Source organism: Bombina bombina, chromosome 1 (assembly GCF_027579735.1).
Source record: "Bombina bombina isolate aBomBom1 chromosome 1, aBomBom1.pri, whole genome shotgun sequence".
Lineage (NCBI taxonomy): Eukaryota > Metazoa > Chordata > Amphibia > Anura > Bombinatoridae > Bombina > Bombina bombina.
Window position 1 is genome coordinate 1,070,298,044 of NC_069499.1, and position 14,019 is coordinate 1,070,312,062.

The following is a 14,019-nucleotide window of genomic DNA, read 5'->3' on the forward strand; positions in this document are numbered from 1 at the left end:
AAGACTTTGAAATAACAATTCTATCTAAATACCAGCAAATTACACTCTTTTTATTGCACAATGTACTAATTTTGCGCATCACTGGCTTTCAGAATGTGTTAAAATGGACGGAATATAAAACGTGATAGCTGTACATTAGTTCTAGTAAGATACACTTTCCTGTGTAGAAGAAATACACGTTTGCGCAGCCCACAAGAGTTTGTAGTGAAATATAAAATGTTTTGAGCTTTAAGAAATTAACCGGCAAAGGAGCATGCATTAAAAGCCCTCTTTAAGTGGGATGTGTAGGTGGAGTGTAGAAATAATTTTAGTGATCAAATAGGAAAAACTCTTTAGGGAGTACAAACCTGCAAATATTGACTTTTAAAGTAAAATACCATGCCATAATGCTTAAGTCAAAATTAAAATGTCTGACCATTGTTATTGTACTGCACCTACGCTAACTTTTTAGGCATAACCTAGAACAAAAATGTATTAAGGTATTCTAGTGTACTGTTTTTTGTAGTCAAATAAAATAAAATTTAAATAAATGTATGCTTCCAAAAAACAATGCTATTGGACTTTAATACGTTTTTAAAAGACACAAATTATATTTTGGGAAACATACATAAAAATGTAAAAAAAATTAAAAAATGATTGTCTAGATTTAAATAAAATTTAATTTTTATCAAGGGACAGCATGGGCTAATGTGCAGAACAATCTGGATGTTCAACATCCTCTTGGTATTTTACATTACAAAGCTGGTGTAGCCTCTGATAGGTGTTACCCATAACTATACAATATTAAGCAAGCTAATACAAAGGCAAATTCGTTCATAAAATGAGATTTATTCATATCTCTCGTGCCCGCCTATTTAAGATCAAATAAAAATATATCTAAAAGGATTGTATTCTAAATCAAGCATTTAAAAAAAATAATAAAAATATATAAATATATATATATTTATATACACACACACGCCCTTTTTAGATTTTTAGATTTAAAATCGTCTGCCAAGATATCTGGTTTCCTTCACAAAGCACATGCTGTCAAATGTCCATGTTTCGCCATTGCTACAACCAACCAAACTCACTATCCATGCAAAAGCATAGAGGGATACAGAAGCAAGCTAACTTTGATGCAATTTTTAAAGGGACAATAAACTGAGAAAATGTTACATTATGCTACACTATGGGCAAATTTATGTAACAAGGAAATCCTTACCTGTTAAAAAAAAAAAAGAAAAGGAAATTAAATATTTATACACATAAAATGTTACTCTTTTTTGTAGAAACTGTGTCGCTGGCTCGCTATCTAATCACTGCACACCCAATTGTGCTGTTCAAATAAATCTAGTGTGCTTGTACGCTGGATAAAGCAGCCGACAGCTTTACCCAGCATGGGAGTGCACTACATTTAGTTGAACGGCAAGATTGGGCACACCTATGATTAGACTGGGAGCATGTTATGTGTTTGTTTTTAAACTGTAGCGGTGAAGAGGATAGCAATACATGTAAGGTAAGTAAACATTTATGTGCATAAATCTTTAATTTCCCTTTTTTTTTTTTTTTTTAATCAAGTGTGTGTGACGAATTTGACTATACCCTATGTCATTTTGTTCTACTTTAATCATCTACAGTTTCAAGGTCCATTAAAGTTAATTGTATTAGTGAGACTAGATCACAATTTAATTTTCAATCAACTACCATAAAGGGCAAAATCTCTTCATATGTCTTTGCAGTGAATTTTAGGTTCAAGCTTGAACCCCACAACAAATGGATATCACCTGCCATAAAATATTAACAGATGAGACAGCTAAATACATTAGCTCTTCATATTAACGCATAGACAGAAATTAGCGGAGACTGCCCAAAAAAAGAGTAGACTGTACAGAACTGGTGAAAGGAAGAGGAATGTGAACCCTGAAAAAGACTTCTCAATTTGCATATTTCAACATTCTTTAATAATTATGTGTGTAACAGGTACTTTCCGTTGGTCATTGATTACCTCTAGTGGTATGTTTTAACAAACCAGTGCTTGCATAATTCCAGCTTTTAAGCCCTCAAGTCAAACCTTCAGAAGCCAAAGTAATACATACAAAATTGCATTAATTCCGATTAAAACAACAATGAGGGTTTGAAAGTTTAGAAATACAGGACTACTTGGATTTAAGAATCTGTTAATACACTAAAAGGTATCAATGTATTTAAAAGTATCCTAATTTGGATATATAAAAATACTGAACATGATATGTTTTCCTCTATTTCAATACAAGGAAAATGCCTCTTCTGGAGGACAAATTTTGTGGCACTCTTTTTTGTTTGAGATATGGAAAGAGGCTCCGACACAGCCTATTTTGGCTAACTCAAAACATAGAGGGACTTGAGACCAGTGTTCCCTCTAAGGCCAGTTTTGTGAGAGGCCAAGCAGTGAAACTGTTAATTAAAGCAATTAGCAAACACTACATAATGCAGACTGCAAGGTGTGGTTCCCTTATTAACTGTTTCACTGCTGGGCTGCACACAAAACTGATCTTAGAGGGAACACTGCTTGAGACCTCTTCTTTGAAAAAGGAAAGTCAGTCTTTTTAAATGAGCTTGCATATTTCCGTAAGATGCAGGTAACCACCATAACAATTACTTGCAGGAGCAGTGAAATTGTAGTTTTGGCTAAGAGGAGGGGGCTCTAAAGTAGACCAACTAACTCCCCTGTTGGACCTAGCAGGAGACAAATAACCCCTCATTTAAAAAAGAAGAGACAATTCTGTCGTCCTCTGAATAAAATGATTAAATGTAATCCTCTAATGCATGCCAAAACATAAATTATGCTTACCTGATAATTTCATTTCCATCTGTGGGAGGAGAGTCCACTGCTTCATTCATTACTTGTGGGAATTAAGAACCTGGCCACCAGGAGGAGGAAAAGACACCCCAGCCAAAGGCTCAAATGCCTCCCCCACTCCCCTCATCCCCCAGTAATTCTGCCAAGGGAACAAGGAACAGTAAGAGAAATATCAGGGTATAAAAGGTGCCAGAAGAATAAAATTAAATGTAGGTCCGCCCACCGGAGAATCGGGTGGGAGCAGTGGACTCTCCTCCCACAGATGGAAATGAAATTATCAGGTAAGCATAATTTATGGTTTTCCATCTTAATGGGAGGAGAGTCCACTGCTTCATTCATTACTTGTGGGAACAAATACCCAAGCTCTAGAGGACACTGAATGAAGAAAAAGGGAGGGCAAAAGGAGGTGGACCCTAAACTGAGGGCACCACAGCCTGCATAACCTCTCTCCCAAAAAGCTGCTTCCGCCGAAGCAAAAACATTAAATTTATAAAATTTTGCAAAAGTATGTAAGGAAGACCAAGTGGCCGCCTTACAAATCTGCTCCATAGAAGCCTCATTTTTAAAGGCCCAAGAAAAGGCCACAGCTCTAATCGAGTCAGCCGTAATCCTCTGAGGCTTGTGTCCCGCTGTCTCATATGCCAGATGGATCATACTCCTAAACCATATGATAGAGAAGTGGCAGAGGCCCTTTGCCCCCTGCGCTTCCCTGAGTACAGAACAAATAAGGACAAGGTCTGCCTGAACTCCTTTGTGGCCTGAAGATAAAACTTCAAAGCCCGAACCACGTCCATATTATAAAGTAACCTCTCTTTCGAAGAAGAGGGGTTAGGACACAAAGAATGAACTACTATTTCCTGATTGATGTTATGACTCAACACCACCTTGGGAAGGAATCCCAAACCAGTGCAAAGAACAGCCTTATCAGCATGAAAAACTAAGTAGGACCGCTCGCATAACAAAGCCGCCAACTCAGAGACTCTCTATGCCGATGCAATAGCTAGTAATAACAGGACTTTCCATGAAAGAACCTTAATGTCAAGAGCATGCATAGGCTCAAATGGAGTCCTCTGCAAAACCCTAAGAGTCAAGTTTAAGTTCCAAGGAGGAGCCGGATTCCTGAAGACAGGCCTGATCCTAACCAGAGCTTTAACAAAGGACTGAATGTCAGGAAGCTCCGCAAGCTTCTTATGGAACAGTACAGATAAAGCCGAGATCTGTCCCCTTAGTGAACTGGCGGCAAGACCTTTATCCAGACTGTCCTGGAGAAAGGCCAAAATCCTGGATACCCTGACCTTATGCCAGGGATATCCTTGTTCCTCACACCTGGAAAAGTAGGTCCTCCACACCTTGTGGTAGATGCGTTGAGTGACCGGCTTCCTGACCTAATCGAGAGTGTCAATCACTATTTCCGAAAATCATCTCTTGGCTAAGACTAGCAGTTCAATCTCCACGCAGTCAGCCACAGAGAATCAAGATTTTGATGTAGAAAAGGAGCTTGAACCACCAGATCCGCAAACCACATCCTCCTCAGCCACGAAGGACCAATCAGAATAGCCTAAGCTTGCTCCTGCTTGATGCGGGCCACTACACGAGGTAAAAGAGAACAGTGGAAATATGTAAATTAGGTTGAAGTCCCAGGGTACCGCCAAGGCATCTATCAGTTCCGCCTGGGGATCTCTAGATAGCGACCCGCATCTGGGTAGCTTGCAATTGAGTCTGAATGCCATGAGGTCCATCTCTGGCGTCCCCCATCTGCTGCAGATCTCCGCGAACATCTCGGGATGGAGAGACCATTCCCCTGGATGAAACGTCTGTCTGCTCAGAAAATCCGCTTCCCAGTTGTCCACACCCGGAATGTAGATCCCTGAGAGGGAACAATTGTGAGTCTCTGCCCATTCCAGAATCCAAAATACTTCCCTCATGGCTAGGGAGTTCTCGTCCCCCCCTGGTGGTTTATGTAAGTCACCAAGGTAATGTTGTCAGATTGGAATCTGATGAATCGGGACGACCCCAGAATGGGCCAAGCCATCAGAGCGTTGAATATCGCTTGAAGTTCCAAAATATTTATAGGTAGACTAGACTCCTCGTGAGTCCATCTGCCCTGTGCCTTTCTGGCACCCCAAACAGCTCCCCATCCTGAAAGACTTGCATCCGTGGTCACAATATCCCAGGATGGTCTCAAAAAGGATGTCCCCTGTGACAACTGCCACGGTTGGGACCACCAAGATAGGGACTCCCTCACCGGTCTGTCCAGAGATATCTGTTGGGACAGATCTGAATGATCGCCATTCTATTGTCTCAACATGCACTGCTGAAGAGGTCTGAGATAGAACCTGGCGAATGGAATGACATCTATGCTGGATACCATGAGCCCAATCATCTCCATACACCTGGCCACAGATGTTCTGGAGGATGTCTGAAGAGCTTGACAGTTGGACACAAGCTTGCAACATCTCTGATCTGTCAAGAATATCTTCATGACTGAAGAATCTATCGTACCCAGGAATTCCACCCTGTTGCTGGGGACCAATAAACTCTTTCCTTCGTTTATCTTTCAGCCATGGAACCAAAGGAGAAGAGATCTTGACCGATCCTCCGCAAGACTGTAGGACGGAGCCTGGACCAGGATATCGTCCAGATAAGGTGCCACTGCAACCCCTCTGGCTCTTGCTACAGCGAGAAGAGCTCCCAGAAACTTTGCAAAGACTTTTGGGGCAGTCACCAGAACAAACGGAAGGGCCACAAATTGGAAGTGCTGGTCTAGGAAAGCGAATCTTATAAACCTGAAGTGATCCTTGTGGATTGGAACGTGAAGGTAAGCGTCCTTCAGGTCTATAGTCGTCATGAATTGCCCCTCTTGAAACAGGGGCAAAATTGACCTGATCGTCTCCATCTTGAACGATGGAACTGACAAAAACTTGTTTAGGGCCTTTAAGTCCAGAATTGGTTGAAACATGCCCTCATTCTTTGGGACCACGAAAAGGTTTGAATAATACCCCAGACCTCTTTCTGCGGGAGGGACTGGGACGATTACCCCGAGAGATGAGAGATCCCTTACACACCCCAGGAAGGCGTCTCTCTTTTCTGGTCTTGAAGATATGTTTGACAGGAGGAATCTACCTCTGGGCGGTCGAAAGGGACGAAAAGTAGACCCCTTAGATTTAGCCTTCTTATCCTGAGGCAAGAAGGCACCCTTGCCATTCGTGGCCGTAGATATGATAGAATCCAGGCCCAGGCCAAACAAAACTTTCCCTTTAAATAGGCGGGAAAGCAAGCGAGACTTGGAAGTCATGTCAGCAGACCACGACTTAAGCCACAGAGACCTGCGGGCTAAAATCAAAAAACCTGATGTCTTAGCATTCATTCTGCATGTTCGCATCACAAATGCACTATACTTAAGGCCTTGATTCGTTCTAGAATCTCTTTGAGGGGAGTCTCCACCTTGACCATTGCTGATAGAGTGTCACACCAGTAGGTAGCCGCACCAGCCACCTCAGCGACCGCCGGTTAGAAAACAAACCCTGTGAGTTGGAACATCTTCCTTAGCGGATAATCTGAGAAATCCAGCAGAGTAAAAAACTCCTGAGAAGGATAGCAGTGCCGTACCTTCTGCTTGCGCTTAAGTAGGGTGAGGCATCACATTAATAGCCTGTAACTGATCGGCAAAGTCTGGAGGCCAAAGGGCCCCTCCCGCAGGAGGATTATTAGTGCCCTGGGGAACTGCTTGTGTAAACGGAGATGATTGTAGGGAACGCACCTCGCGGGGCGGAGAACTTTGAGGTAGACGGTTTAGTTGTACTAAATACTTTTTGGATATAGCAATATTGCCAAAGCATGTGGAACAGAGTTGCGTAGGCGGCTTGACTGGAACCTCCTCACAATATACACAGTTAATAGGTTTAGATAAAGAGGGAGTATCCTCTAACATATCAGAATCCTTCATAGCTTGCGCCTTTATTACGGACTTGATCAAAAAATAAATGGCACCCTTATATTCCAATGGCCGGGGCCCTCACACCTCCTATAACCCGGACTACAAGAAGCAGCTTTTGTATCCTCGAGAAAGAGGAAGGTCGAGAAAGAAGAAGTTACAGAGGCCACACCCGGTCACATGGAGTGCCATGCAGGACCACCCCTGCACTCGAGAGAGACGCGCCAAAAAAGCCTGCCTCAATCTCTCGCTAATGAACTGACTGTTCCACACTGAAAGAGCCTCATCTCACACAAATGCAGCAGAAACACAAACAATATTATGCATAATAACCCCCCCCCTGTTCAATAACCCTCTTCCGAGGGTATTACCCTAGACTCTATAAAGATAAAGGAGCCACACTGTGACCCTGTCTTCTTGCATTATCAATTATATATATATATGAAACGATCTTACCAGAATCAACACCATGGAACAGGAACACGGCCCTTCAAGTGTGACAGGGCAGTAGCATCGCTACTGACATGGACTTGAGAGAAGAAAAGCAGGTAGCGAAACTCGTCAACGTTGATTGCTAATGGAGCTGTTAAACTGAGTCGGGATGGGTTTGCAGCAACTCCGGACTCTAACATTCACCCATGCTCTCACTGAGAGGCTGACAGGACTACTTAAAACTCCAGTCCCATTTCAAAGACTACTACCCTCCATAAGAGGCTACTCTGAATCTTCTGACACTTCTCTGCCAACCTCCTGTGACGAAAGGCAAAGAATGACTCGGGGATGAGGGGAGTGGGGGAGGTATTTGAGCCTTTGGCTGGGGTGTCTTTGCCTCCTCCTGGTGGACAGGTTATTAATTCCCACAGGTAATGAAGCAGTGGACTCTCCTCCCATTAAGATGGAAATAGACTCTAGGCACCAGGCAGGATAGGAACTATTACAGGGTTATAGAAAAGAACACCCCTCATTTAAATTAAGGATTTTATGTCTCTCTAATTTTATACAAGCGATAAACATGTTCTATCTAAAAAATTCTAAATTTTCTTATGTTTTATGATGTTGAACTTATGCTGTGGGTAAAATTTTTCATGATGGTGGACTGATTCCAAAGTAGAGAACTTAGTCTGCCTGCAATTGCCACCTGCTTCTTGTGCAAAGCCGCCACCTGCTCTAAGGGCATGTTAATCCCCCTGAACGTGCTAGTGTGAGGGTGATTGATCTTGCCACTTCTGGGGTGGCAGAGAGCCAAAAGAAGCAGTTTCTACTTATTAAATTTGCTGCGGCAACAAGCCTGCTTAATAAAGCCCCAAAAGCTGCAAAATGCAACTTAATAAATATTCCTATAAAGGTGGAACCATAAAGTGTGGGTTTTAAATATTTAGGAATTAATGACGCCTATGCTGTTTTACCATGTTATAGAAAATGCAAAAATATTTTGGTATTTTTGCGGAGAAATGAGTGTTAGGTTTACTGGGGGGGGAGGATTTGTTTGGGTAACTCAAAGAAAAAGCTTTGAAATAAAGATTTAAATGCAATGAGTACAAAACAGTAAAAACGGCTTCAAGTACAGGGGGGTTTGAAATGGCTTAGTACTGAGGGGGATTAAAAATATAACTAAAAAATTTCTGGGTTTTTTTTTTTTTTTTTATTAAATAAAAAGTATAAATTCCCTATGAGTGTATAACTCCTGATCTTGGCTGATGATCAACACAAACATGAGCGACTTGTAAAACAGCTTGGAAATCAACTTACCTTTCATTATTTTTTAAATGTATGAATTGACAAGCTCTCATCCTCCATTACATACCTATATGCACTACACATTAAAGCAAGGGAAAAACATTTTATACACTTGGAAGGACAACATCCAGATTTATTGTAATAGCTAAATATGCAGTTTCTTTACATGCAATCCAGATAGCATGATCTTAAAAAGGGACATATATATTTAAATATAGCAATGTTTAAACTACTGTATCAGCATTTTAATATGCACAAAGGCATTAAAGAAAAAAATCTCTCTAGATCTGTTTCAAAGCACCAAAGTCACCTCCTGCTGTGGCATGTCAAAAGCATTTTTCTGTGCAATTTATTTTTCAAGTATTGTCTTTATGCGTTTTAAAACACGTTTTAGATGGTGTTAAAAGTACTTCTATATCCCTTTGATATAAACAAGGAAGATTAATTGTATTTATTATTTTTGGATTCCTACACATCTCACACACAAATGGCATTAAATATCATATGCTATCTAAATTAAATAAAAAATAAAAAATGGTGGGAGAATAATATTTAAACAAAAAACATATTTCCTTTAGGACAGCTCACTTCATTAATCCAGCCAGGCTTACATACTACCACAACTACTTTAAGAAAATATGCATTTTTAAGTTCCCTGTGTAGCAAACCCATAAGGATTATTGCACTAAGTTGTAGCAGCAAGGACTAGATTTTCCACAGTATTTCTGATGTCACAAAAAAAAATAAAAAAAAATCTCAAATTATACTTCCCTGAACAGTCCAGTTTATTCTTGTCCACAAAGACAGCAGAAAATGTCTACTTAAGTTTGAATGTTCTACTCATTAGCCCTTTTTCTAGAAGTAGTAAACAGTTTATCTATACACAAGGTGGGATAGTTGGGATGATTTGTAGTTTAACTGATTGTTAGGTGCAAATTTATGGTAATCACTTTTTCGGCAACAATATTCATGACAGTAAGCATTAATACAGGCATCACATGACACTTTGGAACAGACTGTGCAAGTGTTAGAGGCTCCTGGTCTGTTACAAAAGCCACAGCGGAGTGCATTAGAAGGCTTGCTTTTGGGATTTGGTTGAGAAGCCCTATCTTGAGATGTACCATAGGCAGACTTCTCACGCAACACTGAGCTGGAGGAAAAATTGTCATTTTGAACAGCAGATTTGATCAATACATTGCTCTGTTTGAGCGCAGGACAGTCTGATCTAAAGAGAGACATATCACACTTTTGGCATTCCAGTCCACCAGAGGATACACAACTTTGGCACTTCATGTAAGCTGTCTCTTTGGCTAAATGGGATCGCTTATGAAAATTCGGGTTCACTTCATTTTTTACTAGCCAAACATCATGTTTAGCAAATTCTTGCCTCTTAAAATTTAGCATTCTTGAATCTTGGTCTGTATACAAATCAACATCATCTTCAGAGGGGAAATAACCGTAAGAAGTAGTTGTTCGTAATACTCCATTAGGGTTGGCTGAAATATTTAAGAATTCATCAGAGCAACCATGTGGGGAGCTGGACATGGTTAGCAAGGAAGGGGATGGACGTATTATTTCGTCTTTGATGTCATCTTCCGCATTCACTAGAATTGGTTCTTTTCTTAGGCTAGCCATAAGTGGAGGCTTGTTTTTACTATCCCAGTAGTTGTCATAAGTATCAACTGATTTTGATGGTTTGGTAACTTTCTGTTTGAAGTAGTCTTTTGATGATGCTCTCTCACTAGCCGATTTCTGTAGAACCATCCTTGCCATAGATGTATTTAAAGTCTCCTTACTTTCAATACGCCTTTTCATTTCATCAGTACATCCTCTCACATCTTCATTGCTATTTCGTCTCTCATTTACTACATCAATCTCCAGGTAACCTTTGTCCCTTACTTGCAAATAAATTTCCAGCAGCAACTCACATTCAACACAAGCTAAAAAAAGCTCAAAGGAAACTCTCTTAACTTGTGTGGTATCCACATGATCTTTCAGTCTGTATACAGTTCCAAGTTCTTGAACATAACCCATATTGTTCAAAATATGTCTTATGTCATCGTCAATTAATGCAGCTCTTACATAATAAACAAATGGTCCTGTGTAGGTCTAAGGAAAGAGAAAAAATATCAATAAATGTACATATTTTCAATAATGAAACAAAAATACTAAGAACTCTAGCTGACATTTTATTTTTTAGTACAACATAGTTGAGGACTCTATGCAACCGGGTATTCTAGAATAAGATTTAGTAAAACATTAAAAATATATATCCTAACAGGCACCCATGTGATAATGAAGATTATTAAAAGAAAACACCCATTCAGAAAAAAAAGGACAATTTCCTCTAATATTTAATTCCATAATAAATGTATTACTATATAACAAAGTCCAAATATATTCCAAACAATATTAGTTTCCCAAGTCTTGATCCAAAATTCTTACTTCACTCTCAGTTCACACAAACAATGAAAAGATTTACACATTTCTATTTTACAGCAGATCTCTCTAAACTACCTTGTAAAAAATGAAACTGATGTAGTATTAGCACCTGGATAGAAATCTATCAGTGGAGAACAAAGTGAGTTACCAACAGTAGAAAAGAAATAGAAACCTAAGCAGAATAAAAATACCTCTCCCCTAAAAAAAAAAAAAAGACCTGAAAAATACATCTTGGTGCCAGGTTATAATGACCAAAAATAGCCCCCCCCCCACCTAAGGCCTGCCTTGCTTATTATATACACTATGGCTTTTGTATAACTTCCTACATCAGTCTCTAGCAAAAGTAATATGTTTCTGGCCATTCTTTTTGAATAACTTCTACAGATGAACCTTCCATTCACTAAACATGCTGTGTATTTATCGGGAGCACTGTATTATTATTATTGGTTATTTGTAGAGCGCCAACAGATTCCGCAGCGCTAACAGTAGGGTACTTTTTAGTCACATACTGCTGAATTGTGTCTCTGCTTCCATGTCTCACAAATCACACCATATATTGCTTTCTTATAGTTGTTTATTATTATTAAATCATCTTTGACTCCAGAATTTTTTTTTTTCTTCAAATTTCTTAGATATTTCAAATGCTTTTTCTTTTAAAATGGGCTTACGCAACTCACTATGATACACTATATTAACATATATGTATGTGGACACCCCTAACAATTACTGAGTGTAGGTGTTTCAGCCACACTCATTGCTAACTGGTGCATAAAATCCAGCACATAGCCATGAAATCTCCATAGACAAACATTGGCAGTACAATGGGTTGTACTTAAGAGCTGTGACTTTAATAACGGCATAAGATGCCATCTTTTCCATCTTTAATCCCTTGAGTGCTAATGACGGCTCTGAGCCACCACAGAGTTTCCCACCCTGGTACTGATGGCTCAGAGCCGTCACTAGCACTCTCCCACCTTGAGGGAGATCTGGGGGCTCCCACCCGCTCCTACCCCGGTGATCGGGCCTGCATAGTGACAGGCCATGCAGGGGGTTCACGTTATGCACGGTGACGTCACAGCGCAATGTTAAATATAGGAGCAGGGGGCCTGCTGCTTAGAAGCCTCTATCTTAGGCATCTAAGCAGCTACAGACCCCCAAGACCCACTGTTGGAAAGGTAATCGCCTAACCTTTCCAACAGTGTAAGTCTTGGGGATCTGAAATAAAATAAAAAAAAGTTAAAAAAATATTTTTAAAAATATAAAATAAAATAAAAATTTATGCTTACCTGATAAATTTCTCTCTCTTGTGGTCTATCCAGTCCACGGGTTCATCCATTACTTGTGGGATATTCTCCTTCCCAACAGGAAGTTGCAAGAGGACACCCACAGCAGAGCTGTCTATATAGCTCCTCCCCTAACTGCCACCCCCAGTCATTCGACCGAAGACAAGCAAGAAAAAGGAGAAACTATAGGATGCAGTGGTGACTGTAGTTTAAAAATAAAAAACACCTGCCTTAAAGTGACAGGGCGGGCCGTGGACTGGATACACCACAAGAGAAAGAAATTTATCAGGTAAGCATAAATTTTGTTTTCTCTTGTAAAGGTGTATCCAGTCCACGGGTTCATCCATTACTTGTGGGATACCAACACCAAAGCTTTAGGACACGGGTGAAGGGAGGGACAAGGCAAGCACTTAAACGGAAGGCACCACTGCCTGTTAAGACCTTTCTCCCAAAAATAGCCTCAGAGGAAGCAAGAGTATCAAATTTGTAGAATTTAGAAAAAGTATGAAGCGAAGAACAAGTCGCCGCCTTACAAATCTGTTCAACAGAGGCCTCATGTTTAAAAGCCCATGTGGAAACTACCGCTCTAGTAGAATGAGCTGTAATTCTTTCAGGAGGCTGCTGGCCAGCAGTCTCATAAGCTAAACGGATTATGCTTCTCAGCCATAATAAAGAGAAGTTGCCGAAGCCTTTTGGCCTCTTCTCTTTCCAGAGTAGACCACAAACAATGCAGATGTTTGACGAAAATCCTTAGTAGCTTGCAAATAAAACTTTAAAGCACGAACCACGTCAAGATTGTGTAATAGACGTTCCTTCTTTGAAGAAGGATTAGGACACAGTGACGGAACAACAATCTCCTGATTGATATTCTTATTAGATACCACCTTAGGAAGAAACCCAGGTTTGGTACGCAAAACTACCTTATCTGCATGGAAGATCAGATAAGGGGAATCACACTGTAAGGCAGATAACTCTGAAACTTTACGAGCCGAAGAGATAGCTACCAAAAACAGAACTTTCAAAGATAAAAGCTTGATATCTATGGAATGCAGAGGTTAAAACGGAACCCCTTGAAGAACTTTAAGAACTAAATTTAAACTCCATGGTGGAGCAACAGGTTTAAACACAGACTTGATTCTAACTAAAGCCTGACAAAACGCCTGAACGTCTGGAACATCTGCCAGACGCTTGTGTAGAAGAATAGACAGAGCAGAAATCTGTCCCTATAAGGAACTAGCTGACAATCCCTTCTCCAATCCTTCTTGGAGAAAGGATAATATCCTAGGAATCCTGACTTTACTCCATGAGTAACCCTTGGATTCACATCAATGAAGATATTTACACCATATCTTATGATAGATTTTCCTGGTGACAGGCTTTCGAGCCTGAATCAAAGTATCAATGACCGACTCGGAGAAACCACGTTTTGACAAAATCAAGCGTTCAATCTCCAAGCAGTCAGCCGCAGAGAAATTAGATTTGGATGTTTGAATGGACCTTGGAGTAGAAGGTCCTGCCTCAGCGGCAGAGACCATGGTGGAAGGGATGACATGTCCACCAGATCTGCATACCAAGTCCTGCGTGGCCACGCAGGTGCTATCAAAATCACCGAAGCTCTCTCCTGCTTGATCTTGGCAATCAGACGAGGGAGGAAAGGAAATGGTGGGAACACATAAGTCAGGCTGAAGGACCAGGGCGCTGCTAGAGCATCTATCAGCGCTGCCTGGGGATCCCTTGACCTGGACCCGTAACAAGGAAGCTTGGCGTTCTGACGAGACGCCATCAGATCCAGTTCTGGTTTG

General features: G+C 40.6%; 1 protein-coding gene across 2 annotated transcripts in view; it reads right to left on the reverse strand.

Moving 5' to 3' along the window:
• Nucleotides 1-8,594: 8,594 nt before the first annotated feature.
• The window catches only part of SPATA2 (spermatogenesis associated 2), a 121,355-nt gene continuing 115,930 nt past the window's right edge, over nucleotides 8,595-14,019 (reverse strand). For both annotated transcript variants that reach the window (XM_053692056.1, XM_053691973.1), the window contains exon 3: nucleotides 8,595-10,601. In XM_053692056.1, coding sequence (XP_053548031.1) covers nucleotides 9,366-10,601 — 1,236 coding nt within the window. In that variant the 3' untranslated portion in view covers nucleotides 8,595-9,365. The remainder of the gene's footprint in view (nucleotides 10,602-14,019) is intronic.